This window comes from Ambystoma mexicanum, chromosome 1p (genome assembly GCF_040938575.1).
Source record: "Ambystoma mexicanum isolate Mex_15411 chromosome 1p, UKY_AmexF1_1, whole genome shotgun sequence".
Taxonomy (NCBI): Eukaryota; Metazoa; Chordata; class Amphibia; order Caudata; family Ambystomatidae; genus Ambystoma; species Ambystoma mexicanum.
The window spans coordinates 1,303,878,080-1,303,898,883 of NC_090921.1; the positions used below are offsets into that span (position 1 = coordinate 1,303,878,080).

The window sequence follows — 20,804 nt, forward strand, 5'->3', positions numbered from 1 at the left end:
TGAATACCTTTACTTAATAGCTTTACTTTGAGGGTGTCAAGGCTCTAAAAATAGAATTAAAATCTCATAAAACATGGTAATGATCTCAACTGGTAAACACCACAAGTCTGTCGGGATACACTATGGGATATGCAATAATGTATCCCATGGAATGCTGGTGTACAGGATTTCAACAACATGAGAGCAAAATAACTAATTGCAGATGTCTCTTTAGTTTCATACTAAAGCAGCAGGTTATATCAGCAAGCGGTCAACATCAGGCTTTATGGGACTTGAACTTAGCACAAGGGAGAGGTTCTCCCATAGGTGCCTGCTGTGGATGGAAATGATGGTGTGGTACAGACAGGGTGTCTTGTATGGATGGACAGTTGACAATGCCTAGGTTGGTTCCATATAAACAGACAAACACAAGGATAGCAAATTAATGGTTTATTTGCTATTCACAATCACTGCACACAGAACAGACAGCAACTACAATACGGGGCTAATATCTCAAATCACAAATGCATCAATTCATGGGGGAACTGAATCAGTGGGGTGTCATTGAGCCTTTCTCTTTGAGTGCGTGCGTTTCGGAATTATTTATCTTCTCCAGAATTATATGTTTTCCTTGAGAAAGCACCCTGTGGCTCGAAACACATGTTGCCTACATTTACAGGATTTAAGTTTTGACATAAAGAGATGTATTAAGCAAATATTAGATTTAGAAAGTGTAATATTCAATTCTGGTTGGAGGCTATATGAATTTAAAAACTTTCAATATCAAAACTAAAACACTTTTCCACAGCATCTCTGCTGATCGACCATTAAACCCCAAAAGGTGCTCACGTTGGTCGTCAAAGTAAAAATGGTACATGACCACACAAAGCAATAACGCAGCAGGCAACCCTTTCTTGTGCAATCTTATCACAGAGGTGTTGATTGCATAAAAGCACGTGTGTGCAGATGCAAACTGCTTGTGGTGGGTCACTCGCTGTGATGGTTTAAACAGGGGGATGTTGTAGGAGGGTGCGCTGTGTAAGTGGTAGGTCCTCAATTTACATTAACATCTTAAACTTTGATTACTTATTGTATAGATGTGTATGAGGTACACAAAGTGTATCGAAAACAAAATCAAGCTTACAGACGCTTGAATATCGGAGCAAACATTTCGAGGAATCCACACTATAATACATTACACACTGCACATTTGACCAATGTTTGTAAAACTTGAGAAGAAAAATTCAGAGTGAGACAAATGCATCTTTTTGAACACAGGGTTTAACAACCTCAATAAAGTTGTACGTTTCAGCCTTAAAATGAAATGCTGTTTTCCACCATAAACAAACATATGCACCTGCTATATAAATGGAACATAATGTACTGTAGTAATACTAAATACAGCTATAGTGGAACCCTTATGTAAACAATCCACTCGAAGCAATGTACACATTTGTGGGCCGTGTAATATTGCATCTGGCTGCTTGTGGAGGGGCGGGCCTGAAAGGCTTACTCTAGGCTACACCATGCTGATCCTAGTGACATAAATGTGACTCATGTATTACTACTATTCATAAAAAAGAAATGCATCAGTCTTTGTATGCACTTAGATGAAAGTTCTCAGCAGAGTTATTGGGGGTGTGGTACTGGAACTCCAAACTCTTTAGGCAGTGTTTTTGTAGTTGTCCATCTATTACAGAAAGCCCTAATCTGATGTTTAGGGTTTTCGGGTAAAGTTGTCTTCCTTGTTCTCCTTCCCATCCCCCAGAATGCCCCAATGTGAACACTAACAAGGATCAAAGGATAACATTGCAACACCTGTTCCTTTGCACAAATGACATGTCTCCCCTGCCCCTCCCCGGTCAAGTTAAAACCCATTTGCAAACCCCTCCATGAAAAAGCATTAAACCACTTCTTTGACTCAAGTTTTACAGCATTGGTATCTTTCACAGATTTACATGCCTTCCAGGGGTGAAGCATGGAATACAATCTGGGTAGTGCTAAAAGTTTGGCCAACAGTATTAATGCCAGGTTTATTGGTTAGAATATGGTGAGTTGTGTCTGCACATACTGCTTCCACTGTGCCAGTTCTTGCTTTTCAATTTTTATTTAAATTAATGTCTCAGAAATTATACCAATTTCAGTTGTCATGAGGTTCATGAGTCAAAAGGTAACGCATCCCCTTTGCAAGGCAAATAACCCAACTGTGGAGACAGCAAACCTATAGCATTCACAATGAAGCTGTGATGGGGAGAATGGAATATGGTCCCCTGACTCCCAATCCACTCTCGTTTTTAGAGTATGTTGCCATGCTGCGACGCTTGTTGCTGGTTCTGCGCTGGTTGGTGGTGATCCGGTCTCGGTGTTGCAGGTGCATGCTGGTCTTTGGCATCAGTGTCTAAAGGTACGGCTACATCTACAGGGAGAAAAATGAGTCACTAAACAGGAAAAAGCAAATCCTTCTATCAGTAGAGTGGCCCCCAAATAGACCAAGGGAGCCATTTGCTGTAATACAGACAGAATTCTTAGAGACATTTGCTGGGCTACATATCCTCCCAGTTCTAGAATATAGAAACTCCCACCTCCATATGAAACAGACACGTCCTGCATGTTAGCGTACACTACTGTTTGGACAAAAAAGATACAGTTCTCAAAGAAAGTTTAGAAATTCTAGGCAGACAGCCATTTGTGAAGAAAGCTACTTCACTTAGAATTACATTTTTAAGATGTTTCCACAGTCAACAGATTTGAGCTATGTAAGGAACTCATGGTGGCAACAGTAAAGACAGACATGTGATCACGATTCAAGGGTATTCATTTAAACAATATGCAGGTTGGAAAAACTCCTAACCGAAACCTAAATCTAAGATGGGAGCAAGCTTCGACCATAAAATGAAAAATAAGGCAGTCCTCATGGCGGCCTATACTAAAAAAAAAACTATTGCCAAATCCTTACAACCAATTATAGAAAGTGTGTGGGATAGGGATTTCAATAAAGAAAAAAGTGTTCACAAATAATAAGTCAGGATGTGATTGCCAGGGTCTCCCTTCCCCATGTTTTCTGCACCGGACAAGGTGGATCTCCTGAGCACAGCATATAACCGAAGTTTTCGCAGCACAAGCCGACAGTTCCGTTCAAGCTATCAGGTTCTTCAATGGTTAAGTCTCTTTTCAATAAAAAGTGTCTGGCATTCGAGGGCCTGATATTTTCAACAAACAAATACAAAGGTTCTTTTCTACGTATAGCTTTGGTTGACGGTCTCACCCCTGGGTCCTCCTCTTCCGGGCACAGACCTCTCATAGTCTTACTTCACAACTCAAATGAACAGTTCCTTTCTCAACGAACTTTGGGTGGCAATGTTCCACCCCTGGATCTTCCTCTTGTGGGTTCGGACCCCATTTCAATTCCCAGCTTCCCTCTTTCGGGCTAACAATGGCTTTTCTTTCGGGTTCTCCCTCTGCCGAGCTCAGATCCCAATGCCAAGGGTTGCAATCCACTTCCCATGGCCTTACAATACTTTTGTATTCAAGAAAAATAAATGTCTCTTTAAACAGTTCTTTTAGGCCTTGCTCCTTTTTGTTGCCTTCCCTCTGTCTGGTTCACTCTTGTCAACTTTTGCAAAACCGTTCACTGTGGACATCCCTACACCGGGTACACTCCCGTCAACACACTGTTCCTGGAACTTTAGACTTTTACATTCACACGTCTTAATGTCTTTTCACCATGCAAGATTAATTTCCCTTCGCTTCACAATCATCCGTCGGTCAAAGACTTTCGACTGTCCAGAGGATTTTACAAGATCCCCGTATGACTACTTTGACCCTTCTCGCCTTTCTCTCAGGGCCTTCTGGTAACTGTAGTTCAATAGCGGGGTAATCACCTAGCGTTTCTCGAGTGAACACCCACGTGGTGTTTGATTCTGCTATGCTGGTTTTCCCCCCTTTTCTTTTATCAACAGTTCTTTGTTTATTCATAGTTCAATTAGCAGCTTGCTACTTTCGTTCAACACAGTTCAGTTTCTTTATCGGCTCTGCCCTCGACTCACCGGCTGTTATGAACTGCTTTGCTTTCTTCTCTGTAGAGTCAAGGACGGTACCATTGGGACATGCGTGCCTCCCCGGCTTGGCTGTCAGCGGAGAAGGCGCCTGGGCACCGTTGACATCTGCTGCAACACACGCTGGCTATTGTTCACAGTCTTACGATTCCTTCTCTTGAGGCTTCACAGGTCTCTGCCGATAAGGGTGAGGTCACTTCTCCCCTTGGTACCCTCTCCACTTGCACCGTCTTTCTCCTCCTCTTGAACTGTAGTGCTGAATTAGCTCTCACGTTGTGCACTCTTCCTTGCTCATCCTGTGCTCCACCTTTAATCCTTGTAGGGAAGGGAAAGGGCCATCAGGTGGGGGGGGGGGGGGGGGAGAGAGGGTATGTGTGTGTATATATATATATATATATATATATATATATATATGTATGTATATATATATATATATGTGTGTGTGTATATACGTGTGTATATACACGTGTATATATGTGTATATATACGTGTGTATATACACGTGTATATGTATATATATGTGTATATATACACGTGTATGTGTGTATATATATACACGTGTATGTATATATATATATACACACACGTGTATGTATGGGATACATTACTCATTACTGCTTATATATATGTATGTATATATATATATATACTGCTTGTATGGGATACATTACTCATTATATACACGTGTATGTATGGGATACATTACTTGTATCTGCTTAGATTCACATGCTGTGCATAGGTCGACATCTAGTGGAAGCTGTGGAGTATTACAGTTTGTTTTTTGAAACTCAAAAATGGGCGTCGACACAGGGCGTGCCAGTAATACTATCCCTAGTGTGACGTCCACTGTACCCATGAACCCTCACGCGTGTAAGACCCTCAGATTGTATTTTTTCTGACATGAGGTAGCATGAGGAGAAGCGTGAGTACAGATGATCCAAGCAGATATAAAGAAAGGTAAGAACTACAAGCCTCCCTGCGCCTTCTCTTAGAGGGGAGGAAGGGTGGGTCGCATGTGAATTTAAGCAGATACAAGCATCAGAAATTCGATTACGGTGAGTAATGCATCCCTTCTGAGGCTTGTGGAATCTGCTTAGATCACATGCTGTGCATAGATTAGCGAGCAGTACCTGAAGGAGGTGGGATGTGAGAAGGGTCATGAGCAAATAAATGTCTTAGAACCGATTGTTCCACTTGGGTATCTGTCTTGGAATGGGTGTCAATGCAGTAGTGCTAAAAATAGAGCTCAAAGTAGCTGCTTTGCAAATGGTGTCAAGGGGTACATTTGCAATGAAAGCCAGAGTAGCCCCAATGCCTCTTGTAGAGTGGGCCCTAGGCGTAAAAGGCAGAGTTTTTTCAGAAAGTGAGTAACACAGGTGGATACAGTTAATAATCCACTTAGAGATGGCCCCTTTAGAGACGCGATCCCCCTCTCTGCCTGTAGCTACGGAGACAAAAAGCTGATCTGTTTTCCTAAGCGGTCTGGTCTTGTTTACATAGTAGAGGACCGCCCTATGCACATCTAGTGTGTGTAGTTTCACCTCAGCCGAGCTTTGTGGGTCTTGGAAGAAAGCCGGAAGCTCGATGGACTGGTTCACGTGGAATTTTGAAATAAACTTAAGTGAGAACCTAGGGTGTGTGCATAAAACCAGTTTATCTTTATGGACAGTAAAGAAGGGATCTTGCATTGACAGAGCCTGAATTTCACTGACTCTTCTTATAGATGTAATTGCTACTAAGAAGGCCGTTTTGTAAGTCAGGTGTATGAGACTGCTTTTGTGCATGGGCTCGAATGGGGGGCCCATGAGATTAGATAGCACCACGTTAAGGTCCCATCCTGATGGTGGGTTTGAAATAGGAGGGTGAAGTCTCTGTACTCCTTCCATGAAGGCTTTAACTACTGGTACTTTCCACCACGACACCTTGTTATGGGAAGTGGTGTATGCTGACAGAACTGCCAGGTGTACCTTCAGTGAGTTAAAAACCAGTACTACATCCAGCAGGTGGAGCATGTATGTAACAATAGTGGAAGGAGTGCAATCAACTGGGTTGATTTGTTTATTCTGGCACCAGATAACGAATCTCTTCCATTTGTCAAAGTAGCAGTGCCTCGTGTTTGGCTTCCTAGATTCTTTTAGGATGTCCATACACCTATGTGGTAAATTGAGATGTCCGAACTCTATGACCTCAGGAGCCATGCTGCCAGGTTCATTGAGTTGGGTTGAGGATGCACTGTTTGACCTTGGTGCTGGGACAGTAGGTTGTACCAGGCCGGAAGTTTGATCGCTTCGCACACGGCTAATCTGCGTAAGTGTGGGAACCACGGTTGTCTCGCCCACATGGGAGCAACCAGGACGAGCGTCATCGACTCTCTGTTCATCTTGTTGCCCACCTTCCTGATGAGAGGAGTTGGTGGAAAAGCGTATGCAAACATTCCTGACCAGTTCATCCACAGGGCGTTCCCCTGGGAGTCTGGTGGGGGAACCTGGATGCAAATCCTGGGCATTGTCTGTTTTCGCTTGTGGCGAATAGGTCTACAGTGGGGAAGCCCCACTGAGAGAAGATATCTTCTACGACTCCTCTGTGTAGACACCATTCGTGTTCTTCTGGGAGGGGGTCTCTGCTTAGAGCATCCGCTAGAGAATTGAGATCCCCTGGAACATGTTGCGATGACAGGAAGATGTTCCGTCTGAGTGCCCATTTCCAGATTTTCTGGGCAAGCTTGGACAGATTTGGCGAACAAGTCCCTCCTTGCTTGTTCAGGTAAAACATTGCTGTAGTGCTGTCCGTCCGGATTTGACAGATTTAGCAGGTAGGGCTCGAACGCTTGAAGCGCTCTGAATACTGCCAGAGGCTCTAGCAGGTTGATGTGATTCTTGGCCACTGAGTGAGACCAGAGACCCTGAGCTGTGTGGTGGAGATGGTGAGCTCCCCACCCTGTCAGGCATGCATCGGTTGCGACTACCGCCTGTATCTCGGGATCGTAAAAGGGTTTCCCCTTGGACAGATTTTCTCTTGTCCACCAGTTTAGGGTTTGTACAAGTGTTGGCGAAACGACCACTAGATAGTCCCACTGACCACTTGCCTGAGACCACTGTTTCGCCAACCATTCCTGCATGGGACGCATGCGCAGGCGCGCGTGGGGGTCCAGGTAAATACATGACGCCATCATGCCCAGCAACCGCATTGCTTTGCGTACCGTTAACTGGCGACCGCACTGATATTGCGGAATTTGCAGCAGTATATTCCGAATTCTTTCCTCAGAAGGAAAGGTCAACCCCTCGAGTGTCTAGGATAGCTCCTAGCAACTGTTTGGAAGTGCTTGGCACCAGACTTGACTTTTTCTCGTTTATTGAGAAGCCCAATTAGAAGAGGAGGTCGATCGTCCTTTGAATGTTTGTTCTGCAAATGACTGGGGTCTCCCCCGTGATGAGCCAGTCGTCCAGGTAAGGGTACACCGGGATTGCCTCCCTGCGTAGGTGTGCTGCCGCCACCGCCAGTACCTTGGTGAATACCCTTGGAGCCGAAGCTATCCCGAAGGGCAGTACCTTGAACTGGTAGTGCCGACTGTCCACCTTGAAGCGCAAGTACTTTCTGTGCGCTGGGAACATGGACATTTGAAAATAGGCATCTTTCATGTCCAATGTTGCCGTGTAATCCCCCTTTTTTAGGAGGGGGATTACCTCTTGGAGAGTAGTCATGCAAACTTTTTGGGGCTTGACATACTTGTTTGCAGGCCGTAAATCCAATACGGGGCGCATTGTAAAATCATTTTTTGGCACAAGGAAGTAAGTTGAATAAATACCCTTGTTTACCTGGTGTCCCGGGACGATTTCTATCGCGTCCTTTGCTAGCAGATTGACGATCTCCTCGAGGAGGATCTTTTGCTGTTCCAAAGAGTGTATTCTTTGTCATGGAGGATGGTTCCGGGGACGCTCTAACAGTTCTATGCAGTACCCAGCGGATACTGTGGACAGCACCCATCTGTCTGATGTGATCCCTTCCCAAACTTGGGTGAAGTTGGAAATGCGTCCCCCTACTGGGGTTGCGCGAGAAGGGACCCTGAACGGAGCATCACTGTTTTGGTGGAGGCGTGCCGCCTCCTTTACTGGGACTGCCTCTACCCTTAACATGTCCTCTTTTATTACCCCTGCCGTAACCCTGGGTAGACTGTTGGTTATTATTTTTCCATGGTGTACCCTGCCCCTGGGAATAGTTAGATCCTCTCTGAGAATTTTGGCCGCGTGGGCGACGAAAATTGCCATTCCCTCTTTGATTAGGGGGTTTGTTGGTTAGTTGGCCTAGGGATTTGAGTGTCTCATATTCATCCTTGGCATTTTTCAGCGCGTCCTCGACCGCCTTACCAAACAACAGATCCGGCTCCACCGGTTTATCTAACAAAGATACTTGGGTTTCAGCTTTGAATCCAGACTGCCGTAACCAAGCGTGTCTCTTGATAACAGTTCCTTCTGCTATCAATCTGCCGGCGTTATCTGTGGCATCAAAGGTTGCTTTTAAAATGCAACCGGACACGGCTCTTCCCTCCACCGGAAATCGTGCCAACTGGCTCTTTAAGGGTTCTGGGGCAGAGTCTATGAGTGCCTCGACTTCTTCCCACTGATGGCAGTTTTAGCTGGCCAACAGGGTGGTGGAGTTGGCAATCCTTGCTGGTAGGCGGAAGTGGAGGCTACTTTCCTGCCCAAACCATACAGTTTCTTGCTCTCCTTGTCGGGAGGAGCTTCGATGATGACAAGGGTGTTCCAGCCCTCTTACGGGTGTTAGTAACAACCAGGGAGTCCGGTTTCAGATGCCCCCCTTATATACAGTGGGTCTGATTGGGCTGCCCTGAAACGTTTCTCAATCCTGGGGTTCACTGCCCTGGTGAGGTTAGGATTTAAAAGTGAAGGGTCTATTCTCCTCTGAATAGACTTAAGGATAGGGATGGCCTGAGCAACAGGCCTCCTTTCTCCCACTAACTCTTCTGCGAAATCCCTCTCCTCTTGAGCTCCCTGTGTGTCAATGTGGAAATGTTCTGCCACTCGGGACAGAACTTCATTCAGGAGAGGTTGATTGTCGACAGGGGAGTCGGTAATCGGGGGTTCTTTCTCTACCGGGGAATCTACTCTGTAGGTCTCGGGGTCTTCCTCTTCCTCTTCAAGGTCCTCATCATCCCCATAGTAGCCTGTACCAGTTTGCTCTTCCAACATGCCCAAATCTGGATCCTCACAAAAGGATGTAGCCCCTTGAAATTGGGAGTAGGGCTGTATATAGAAGGGGTCCGAAGTCCGTGTTGGGGCTTCAAACCGGGACTTCTTACTTGGAGGTATTGGATCCTTAGAGCCTGAGGGTGCTGACCCGTCGGGAGTATAGGAGAGAAAGTGTTCAGGGTTCTTTGTGTAAAAATCTGCCAATGAAGACATCCTTGACATAACCCTGTCTATGTCATCAGTAGACCATTCTCTAGAACTGGGAATTATCTTTTCTGGGTCTTTCTCCGCCTTATCCTGACTAGACTTACTGGTTTTAGCAGGTGTCCTTGGGATAACAGAGGACTGGGACTTGTCTGTCTGTTTATGTGGAGTGGGAAGATTTTGAGGTGTGTGAGGAGGTCGAGACTGCTTCCTCTGTTGTTTTCCCCCCCCTACCCTTGGGCGGAAGAGTGTTTTCCCTGTTTTTTCCCCCCCTCCGGAGCCTTCCGACACCTGGCGTCGAGGTTCGGGGGTAGTGTCCCTATCTTTAGAACGTGGAGGTAGGGACTCGGGAGCCGCCGTTACGCGGTCTGCAGGCGCCGACTCCTCGAGTGCGGTCTGGGGATGGAAGTCGGCTTCATCCTCAGACGATCGAACTTCCGTTACCTTGGGGAGCGAGGCACTCTTGGCAACAGTGAGTCATGCGGAGATCTAGATCGAGAACGCCCAGAGGACACCGATTCGGACCGTGCTCTATATGCCTCTTTCCAAGAACTCTACGTGCGCGTCGAGTCTCGGTTGGACTTCATGTGCTTTGTGGAAGTGCTGTGGGTAGCGCTTGTGTCGCCGGGGGTCTTCCCCATAGCCGCCCGGCCGGACGACCTTCCGAGGTCGGGGACTTGCGCTCGGCTGTCTCTTGACGCCAAGTTGCCCTCGCCGTCTGAAAGCATGGCGTCGCTGCCATCGCTGAAGGCGCCTTCCGCTGTCATGGCCTCCTGACGCCTGGCGTGGTGGGCCCAACGCTTGATCGAACGGTCCTTAAGTGTTTTCTGTTTAAACCTACTACACGCTCTGCAGTTCGCCTCAGGGTGGTCCCTCGGCAAGCAGAGGTTGCACGTTGCGTGCCCGTCGACCCAAGGGTACTTGCGGTTGCACTTGGGGCAGAATTGGAAAGGGGTACCCTCCATACGCACCTTGTGGCAGCGGGCTAGTAAGTGAAGGAATATATAAGAATGTACCTATATACCAAAAGAGTGTAGAGTATGTCCACCCCCCACTCTCCCTACTTGCAGGGCCGAGGCCAGAGGCCTTCCGAGGCCCAAATCCGTTGTGCAGCTGTCGACGGCCGAATTCTTCTCCGGGCCGGCGTCGAGTGTAGAAGTTGGGTGACTCGACGTTGGGGTGGAGAAATGGGTAAATATAACAATATTTAGCAAAAGTATGGCTAAGGCCAGGGAACTCCGCGAAATGCTTCCGACCAGTATGGCGGAAAAAAACAATCTGAGGGTCCTACACGCGTGAGGGATCATGGGTACAGTGGCCGTCACACTAGGGATAGTATTACTGGCACGGCCCATTTTCAAGTTTCGAAAAACAAACTGTAATACTCCGCAGCTTCCACTAGATGTCGGCCTATGCACAGCATGTGATCTAAGCAGATTCCACAAGCCTCAGAAATATATATACGCGTATGTGTGTGTATGTGTGTATGTGCGTGCATGTGTGTAAGAGTGTTATCAATTGCCGGACTTTGCCTGACCCTTCTTTTGGGGGGTAAACGGCTCTGGTGTTAGTCTGTTGTCTTTCGTGTTGTGCAAAAGTGTTCGTGTCGGAAAAGGGGTGGGGGGGCAGTGGTTGGACTATCCTACGTGGTAGGATGGGGAAAAGGTGTTTAAAGAAGGTGGATACTGTATCTCACCTTACGGTGTCCCACTCCCTCTCCCGAAGGGCCCCCCATCCAGGTGATCGATCCTCACTGGTCCACCCCATGGAACTGGATCCAAAAGTGATGGCTGTGTCCTGGCCACCTGGATGACAGATCTTCTAGGACTAGATGGGGAGACACCTTCAGGTTTCACACAGCAAGTAAATAGTCTGCATTTGCCAGCATTCTTGACTTTCTACATTACCGGTCTTACCTTTCAAAACGAACAAATTACTTACCCTAATAACGTTCTTTCAATTGGATGTTCTTCCCACGTGTTACTCATCTTTGATATCTTCATTACCAGCTTTAGCTGCTTCGGAAAATAATTCTCATCGGCATAGGGCACTGTGCATCGACACTGTCGACCCGATGTCCCTCGAGGGCTTCCATTTCCGCTGAGGTCGTCAATTGCATATACCACGCGCAGCGCCCGTTGGCTTCAGTTCTATTTTTTCACCATCATATGCAGAATTAACGGCCTTCATATTATCAGACTTTAAAAGAGTGCAAGGTCCAAAGCTCGTAAATTCTACAGTGAGGTAGGTTGGGAGGGCGGTGAGGAATACGTGGGAGGAACATCCAGTCGAAAGAAGGTTACCAGGGGTAAGTAACTTATTCTTCGAATGGATTGTGTCCTCCCACATATTCCTCATTTTTGATAGCCTCCCAAAGCAGTAAGAATTGAGAGTTACTGCTTGTCCAGAATGGAGCAAAGTACTGCCCTCCCAAATCTTCCCTTATTGTTAGAAGTGTCTTTACAGTGATGTTTTGTGAACGTGTGGAAGGTGGACCATGTAGCTTCCTCTCAGATGTCCTTTATTGGAACTCCCCTCTGAAGGGCAGAGGAAGTTGCCATGCCCCTAGTGGAATGAGCCCTCAAACATTCCGGAGGATCTTTCCCAGCTAACCTGTAGCATTCTGAAATAGTTAGTATAATCCATCCGGATAGTCTGTTTAGTGACTGACATCCCAAGCTTGTGCTCTGTATAACCAATAAAAGGTTGAACATGCTGTCTCAACTTTGCCATCCTAGATATATTGAAGCTTAGGGTTCTCCTCGGATCGAGTCTATGGAATCTTTCCTCTTCCTTGCCAGAATGAGGTGAAGGATAGAAAGCCGGAAACACAATCTTCTGTGTCAGATGGAAATTAGATCCGATTTTGGATACAAATTATGGTTTTACTTTAAGAACAACTTTATCCTAAGGATAATGCCTGCAACTCACTCACCCTGCGGGCAGATGTTATTGCCACTAAGAAAATGGTTTTTTAAGTTAACAGTCTTAAGCGACAGGAGTGAAGTGGCTCAAAAGGCGCGCATGTTAAAAACTTTAAAACTAAGTTAAGGTCCCATGTTGCTACTGGAAGGGTGTAGGAGGAAACACATTAAGTCATTTAAGCAATTTAATTAAGGGAATTTTGAAATAGGGTGCTTCTTCCGAGGTGCGCTTGAATATGGAAAGCGCAGCTAAATATACTTTGAATGTTACAATCTGGAGCCCCAGATTTGCCAAATGTAGAAGAAAAGATAACACTGTAGGCGTATGGCATTGAAAAGAGTCTACATCCTTTTCCCTACACCAGCTGCAGAACTTGTTCCAACGGCAGCAGTACAGGGATTTTGTTGCTGGCCTTCTGGCTGAAAGCACAATCTCCATTACATCATCCAGGAGGTCCCAATCCCTGCACCTCAGCCTCTCAGAAACCATGCGTGAAGGCCGAGTGTCTTGACCTCTGGATGGAGAACCAGACCCTCCTCTCGCGAGAGAAGGTCCTCTCTTTGTGGAAGACGTATTGGAAGGAAGATGGACATGTCCAGAAGGTCCAGGTACCACGTCCTCCTGACCCAATCCGGGGCAATTAGGATCATGCATTTCCTGAACCTTCTCAACCTCCTGATGACCTGAGGAATGACGGGGACTGGAGGAAATGCATACAGGAATGGACATTCCCAGTCCACCATGAACGCGTCTCCTAAAGCTCCTCTTAGGGGAAAATCGCTGGAGCAGTACATTTCGCACTTTTGGTTGACACTGGTGGCGAACAGATCCATTTGAGGGGTTCCCCAAAGGGTGAAGATCTCTGGAAGGACTTCTTGAGCTAGTTCGCACTCGTGGGACACTGTGCTCTTCCCTGCTCAGAGCCTCTGCCGCCATGTTCTCCTACACCTCCTCTCTTGTTGATACCTCAATAATACCTTACATGGCCACTGTGTTGTCCGTCATGATCAGGACATTCTTTCCCCGTACAGAGGGCAGAAAGGCCTTGAGCGCTAGTCTGATTGCCCTCAGCTCCGAAAGGTTATGTGGTTTGGACTGTGATGGAGCCCAACGACTGCGGATTGTCAGATCGTTGGTATGGCCTCCCCACCCTGCGAGTTAGGCGTCCGTTACTACTGTCATCTCTGGCCATGGTTGCCAAACAGGTTCTCCCTTCAGAATGTGGTCTGTGCAGGTCCCCCACAGGAGATCCTGTGCGAACCTGCCTCAGAATTGAGATGATTGAGTCTGGAGAGCTCACTGTAGAGATCTCACTCTCGGGCGAGCCTCTGGCACCAGTAAAATGCAGGATGCCATGAGGCAGAGCAACCTCAGAAAGTCAAAGGCTGGGAGACGCTAGGCACGCTGAAATTTGGAGACCATCTGCAGAATGTCTTGAGCTCTCGCCTCTTGTGGCAAGGCTTTTCCCAATAAAATGGAGTCCTTGAGATGGTATCATGTTGGACTTCTTGTAATTGAGGGAGAATCCCAATCTGTGGAGAGAGTGGCAGGTTATGCTGAGATGTTCCAGGGTTTGTTTTTTCGTGTGAACGTGCCCTGATCAGCCAATCGTCCAGGTAGGGGTAGATGTGAGTCCCCCCACTCTCCTGAAACTCGCTGGCACCACCATCATCAGCTTGGTGAAAACCCTTGGTGTCATGAATCACAGAATGCGCCCCTTCTGGACTTCCTGGTCCTTATCGCAGCGGGGCCTGCATTCATTGCTACCCCCAACATTACCGTCTCACGAGACACGCCTCGCACCAGCTTTCACGGCGGACGTTGTACGTCCTATAAATAGGCCACGCCCCCGCGGCCCCACGAGTGTCAACGCTATCAACAGGTAGTGACTAGACGTGTGCATCGCAGCTTGGCAAACTATTTTCACTATCCTAGTTCCTGGATCCTTGTTCCCATTTCTTCCACCCTCTCCTTTCCACCCTGTTCCTGGAATCCATGTACCCTTGCGTATGCTTCTTTCCTGGACGTCCCGAACCTCTGAGTATCCTGGAACTCGGAACGCACGCTGGAGTCAGAAGAGACTCGTGCGGGCTTGTGCAAAACCCGATCCGTGCGCAAGAAGAATCTTCCCGCGGAACCCTGCAAGAAACGATCTCAGGTGAGACAGGGGGAAATTCATGACAGTTTGAGACGCCAAACAACCAACATTGAAACCAATATAGAAAAGGCCGTTCAGGATCTCATGCGAGGCATGCAAGAACTAACGACCGAGGTGCAGAATTTAAAAGCAGATAATGCCGCATTAAAGCAACTTGTTCTGTCTCGCGATTCTGCTACAAAAGAGAGTGTTCTACTGGGTGGCGTCGTAGACAAGTACGATGGGTCTGCAAAAACCCTTTGTGGATTCCTGGACTCCTGCTTGGTGCATTTTACCTTTAAGCCCTATTATTTTTCAACCCCCAGGGCAAAGGTGGGTTTTATAATCTCACACCTCACAGGGAATGCATTGACTTGGGCTACTCCCTTAGTCAATTCCTGGATGATTATGACGGGTTCATACAGGCTCTCAAAACCATGTTTGACCGCCCAGATCAGGTTTATAGTGCCCAGGAACGCCTACTTGACTTTCGGCAAGGATCCCAGGACATGCTAACGTATGTCACAAGATTCAAACAATTGGCCAAAGAAGAGGATTGGTCTTCAGAAGCAAGTTTCACACTCTTCCGCAGGGGCCTAAACAAGGAGATAAAAGACGAATTAGCCAGAGTGGCTCGTCCTAGCTCATTCCATGTTCTTATGGATCTAGCCATGCAGATAGACTTTCGCATCCAGGAAAGAAAGGCAGAGAGAAAGAAGACCAAGATGCCCTTCCAGAAGAGTTCCCTAGAGACTTCATTGAAAACTGATCCTACTCTAGCCCCTGACTCTGATCTGGAACCCATGCAAATAGGAGCCTTCCGTGGACCCATATCCCCACAAGAAAGGATGAGGAGAATCCACACGGGCTTGTGCATGTATTGTGCCTTAGACAAACACCTGGTTAGTGAATGTCCTCTAGCCCCTCCACGGCGTTCGGGAAATGCCAGCTCCCGATCCTAGATGGAGCGAGGTGTCGGGAGAGAGATGTTTGATCCACATCTATTCCATCCTTGAACTCTCCTGGACAGAACAACCTAGTGGTTCTACAAGCCTTCATATTATTATCAAAGAAGGATTCCTACCCCATCCTGGCCTTGGTGGATTGTGGGGTTATGGAAATATTCATTGATCAAGATTGGGTCTTTAAGCACCGTATTCCATATGAAGCACGGGGTATAATGCAACCTGTGGAGGCAATTGATGAAGACCCCTCACTTCAGGACCCATATCCTTACAGACCAAGGAAATAAAACTTTCAATAAACCATCACCAGGAATTGATCAAATGTGATATCATCAAATCAGCCCACTACCCCATGGTACTAGGCATGCCCTGGTTGCAGAAGCACAATCCATACATTAATTGGACAGCAGGATCCTTGTTTCTTGGTTCAGAGTTTTGCCTGTCACATTGTCTATCCCCGGATCCTTCCTTGATACCATCTGAAAACACTCCAACAGATCAACAAGGCCCACTCATGGTTTCAAATCTCGTGCAGGTTCCTAAAGCATACCAGGGTTACGCTGATGTCTCTTCAACTGCTATAGTCCAGGCCCTACCCCCTCACAGGCCTGAAGACTGTGCAATTGACACAGAACCGTCGGCAGTGATTCCCTTTGGGAGGATGTTCATTCTCTCTGAACCAGAAAAAAGGCCCTTAGAGAATACTTGGACAACAATCTGGAAAATGGCACCATAAAACCATCTAAATCTCCAGCTGGAGCCTCATTGTTTTTTGTTCCCAAAAAAGACTCTAAAGAACTTAGACCTTGTCTTGATTATCGTGGATTGAACCAATGCACACTCAAGGATCGCTACCCCTTACCCTTAATCTTGGATATCTTGGAAGCGGTGAGAGGAGCTGTAATCTTCACTAAGTTGGACCTCAGGGGTGCGTGTCATCTGATCCGTATCAGGGAAGGAGACAAATGGAAGACGGCCTTTAGAACACCCTTTGGTTACTTTGAATATCTGGTCAAGCCCTTCGGGCTCGCAAATGCCCCCGCAGTTTTCCAACGCTTCATGGATAGGGTGTTTTCTGACATGCTATTTCTCTTCGTCATCGTTTACCTGGACGATATCTGGATATATTCCAAAGACTCTCAAAAACACAAAGAGCATGTGAAGGCAGTTCTACAACGACTACGCGAACATAACCTCCTAGCTAAACCCGAGAAATGTCTTTTTCATGTCACTTCTGTTCATTATCTAGGATTCCTCCTTAGTCCAGAAGGAATAGGAATGGACCATTCAAAGGTAAAAGCCATACTATCCTGGCCTGCCCCCACTTCAGTGAAACAAATTCAATCCTTTCTGGGGCTTGCCAATTTCTATCGGAAATTCATGCCATCTTTTTCTGAGATAGTTCGACCGATTATCACCTTATTGAAGAAAGATACGCCCTTCCTCTGGACCTCAGCCCAAGACCAAGCATTTCAACATTTGAAGACGGAATTTACACAAGCTCTATCCTTGCTCAACCCGATATTAATCGACCATTCCTAGTGGAGACGGATGCCTCCAACTACGCCATAGGAGCAGTTTTAAAACAGGAATTCGAAGATAAATTAGAACACCCTATTGCTTATCTATCACAAACCCTGACTTCTAGTGAGACACATTACTCCATCTTAGAAAAGGAACTGTTGGCGATCCACCAAGCCTTCACTGAATGGCGACATCTACTTCTGGGTGCTAAACGTCCTGTCCAGGTTCGCACGGACCATTGAAATCTTCAAGTGCTGCAATCTATGGAATGTAGAAATAGCCGACAAGCCCGTTGGGCCTTTTTCTGCGCCCAGAACCAGTTCCACATCCATCACGTTCCCGGATCACAGAACATAATCGCAGATGCCCTATCTCGGCGTCCTGACTATGAACCTCCAGAAGACCGGGCTTACCCGAAGATGTTTCCCCACACGATTTTTGTAGCCCAAGCAGTCAGTCTTTTGGAAGAGATTAGAACGCAAACCCAATGTTCTGAAATTTGGAAAGAATTCACAGGAAAGAACCGATGGGAACTTAATTCTAGAGATGGATATTTGTTCAAGTCCCAGGCCCTGGTCATTCCCACACAGAAACTCCAACTAAGGATTATTAACCTCTGCCATGACACTCTACACTCCGGACATCGCGGTGTCACCAATACCCTTCATCTCGTACAGAGACCATTCTGGTGGCCCCGGATGAAATTTGACATCCAACGCTACATTCAAGCCTGTGCAGTCTGCAATCAAAATAAACATGACAATAAGAAACCGGCAGGCCTCCTACTGCAACCTACACTACCCTCTAGACCCTGGGAGTACATAGCTACAGACTTTATTGTGGAGTTACCGCCATCTAGGGGCTATACGACGATCATGGTTACCATAGATTTGTTTACTCACCTGGCCCATTTCACACCATTGCACAAATTGCCATCCTCTTCAGAACTCGCTGGCATTTTCCTGGACCATATATTTCGTCTTCATGGACTCCCTTCCAAAATCATATTAGATAGAGGTCCTCAATATATCTCTCAATTTTGGAAATATCTCCATCGAATTCTAGGAATACAACGTGCTCTCTCATCAGGTTATCACCCACAGACTAACGGAGCTACGGAGCGTGAAAACCAGACCCTGGAACAGTACCTTCATTGTTTCGCTACGAAGGTGCAAGATGACTGGTCGCTCCTTATACCTGTGGCGAATTCGCTTACAACAACTCTGATCATTCGGCACTCAAGACCAGCCCCTTTTACTGCAGCCAAGGTTTTCACCCTTCAGTCCTACCTTCCGTTCTACCACAACCCACACCTGTATCAACAGTTGATTCCTGGATTAAAACTCATCAACGTCCACAAGGATGCTGAAGAACATCTACAAAAGGCCTGGACTCACGCTAAACATTACGCGGACATCAAACGAAGACCAGGTCCTTCTTATGCCATTGGTGATCAGGTCTGGTTGTCCGGGAAATTACTGCCTCGTCATTTACGACCAAACAAACTAGCCCCCCGTTACCTTGGTCCTTTTTCCATAAAAGAGATCATAAACCCAGTCTCCTTCCGGCTCAAATTACCTGATTCCTGGAAGAAGATTCATCCAGTTTTCCACACTTCCTTACTGAAACCTTACATCCAATCTTCCCAGAAATCCTGCAGACCCAATCCCGTGCTTGTGGACAATCAACTGGAAGAACAAGTTACTTTCTTACCTGGTAACGTTCTTTCGATGGGATGGTCCAACGACGTATTCCATATCTATGACAGGTAATCACCACAGCTGTGCTGCTTTGGAAACTTTTTCGGCGTCTGCGTCCTGCGTCGACGATGTCGATGCGCCGTTGTCGAGGACCTCCTCCGACGTCATCCGAAGTGATAAGTAGGACGCACGACGCCCGTAGCCTCAGTTGTAGTTTTTCCCCCAGAACGTGTGACATTAGTCTACTGCCAGTAATACACAAAGCCTTGCGGAACGTAAGCTGCAATCGCAAAAGAAATTCTGCAGCGGGGAAGGTAGGGAGGTAGCGATATGGAATACGTCGTCGGACCATCCCATTGAAAGAACGTTACCAGGTAAGAAAGTAACTTGTTCTTCGAGGGGATTGGGTCCTCCGACGTATTCCATATCTATGACAGACTCTCAAAGCAGTACCAGAGCAAGGAGGAGGGAAAGAATTTAGAATCAAAATTTAGAATTGCCAATCAAATAGCAGAGCAAAGGACCGCCTTGCCAAAGGCCAGATCCTGTCCTCGGATGGAATCGAGGGAATAGTGACATACAAATGTATGTACTGAAGCCCAGGTGGCTGCATCACAGATGTTGCGAATAGGAACACCCCTCTGCAGGGCAGTAGATGCAGCCATACCCCTGGTAGAATGGGCCCGCAAGCCAGCCGGTGGGTCCTTACCCGCCAAACGGTAACACTCCGAGATGCCCAAAATAATCCATCGAGACAAAGTCTGTTTCGTCACAGCTTGTCCCAAACGCTTTCCAGCGTAACCAATAAAGAGTTGATCGTCCACTCTGATCCAGGACATGCGTGAAACATAAAAGCTTAAAGCTCTCCTAGGATCAAGCCTATGGAGCCTCTCCTCTTCCTTACCAGGATGTGGAGGAGGATAGAACCCCGGCAGAACAACCTTCTGGCTCAAATGAAATTCCGAAACCACCTTCGGAAGAAAAGAAGGACGAACTCTAAAGGACAACCCTGTCCTTGTGAAATACAGTGAAGGGTGGTTTAACTGAAAGTGCCTGTAACTCACTCCCTCTGCGAGCGGAAGTAACTGCAACTAAAAACACAGTTTTCAGAGTTAACAGCCTCAAAGGGCAAGAATGTAAAGGCTCAAACGGAGCACCCGAAAGAAACTGAAGAACAAGGTTCAAATCCCAACCGGGCACCAGGAAAGGTGACGGAGGGAACACATTAGTGAGCCCTTTCAGAAACTGTGAAATTAAAGGGATTTTAAAGTAGGAACACTCTTCAGACGAGCGCTTAAAGATGGACTGCGCCGCCAGGTAACCTTTAATGGTACCCACTTGCAAGCCCCTGTGGGCCAAAGAAAGTAAAAAGGACAGAACCATGGGGATGCCACATGCAAAAGGATCCCCATTCTGAACTCTGCACCAGTCGCAGAACTTACGCCAACGGCAACGGTACAGGTACTTTGTTGCAGGCCTTCTGGCCGAGAGCAACACCTCCATCACGTCTTCAGGGAGGTCCCAATCCTTATACCCCAACCTTTCAGAAGCCAAGCGTGAAGGTTGAGGGATCTGACCTCTGTATGGAGAACCTGACCCCCCTCCCGTGAGAGCAGATCGTCTCGGTAGGGAAGACGATGTGGAGGACAGATGGACAAGTCGAGAAGGTCTGGGTACCACGTCCTCTGAGCCCACGCCGGAGCAATGAGGATCATCCGGGAACCGAACTTCCGTAACCTCCGCAGCACTTGCGGGATGACGGGGACTGGAGGAAACGCGTACAGCAGTGGGAATGACCACTCCACCACGAACGCGTCTCTTAAGGCTCCTTTTGGAGGAAATTCCCGCGAGCAGAACCTCTCGCACTTCCGGTTGACACTGGAGGCGAAGAGATCCACTTGAGGGGTCCCCCAAAGGGCAAAGATCTCCAGGAGAATCTCCTGAGCCAACTCCCACTCGTGAGAGATCGTGCTCTGCCTGCTCAGAGCGTCCGCCGTCATGTTTTCGTCTCCGGCCAGATGAACTGCCGAGATCGAAACTTCCCAATGGCCCAGAACTCGAGCTGCATCGCCTCCCTGCACAGAGGAAGTGACCCTGCCCTCCCCCCC

At 47.2% G+C, this 20,804-nt stretch overlaps 1 protein-coding gene across 1 annotated transcript in view; it reads right to left on the reverse strand.

Annotated features, from left to right (window-relative positions):
• Positions 1-416: 416 nt before the first annotated feature.
• The window catches only part of NUCB1 (nucleobindin 1), a 684,805-nt gene continuing 664,417 nt past the window's right edge, over positions 417-20,804 (reverse strand). The window contains exon 13 of the mRNA XM_069606079.1: positions 417-2,395. Within this exon, the coding sequence (XP_069462180.1) occupies positions 2,274-2,395 (122 nt within the window). The 3' untranslated portion in view covers positions 417-2,273. The remainder of the gene's footprint in view (positions 2,396-20,804) is intronic.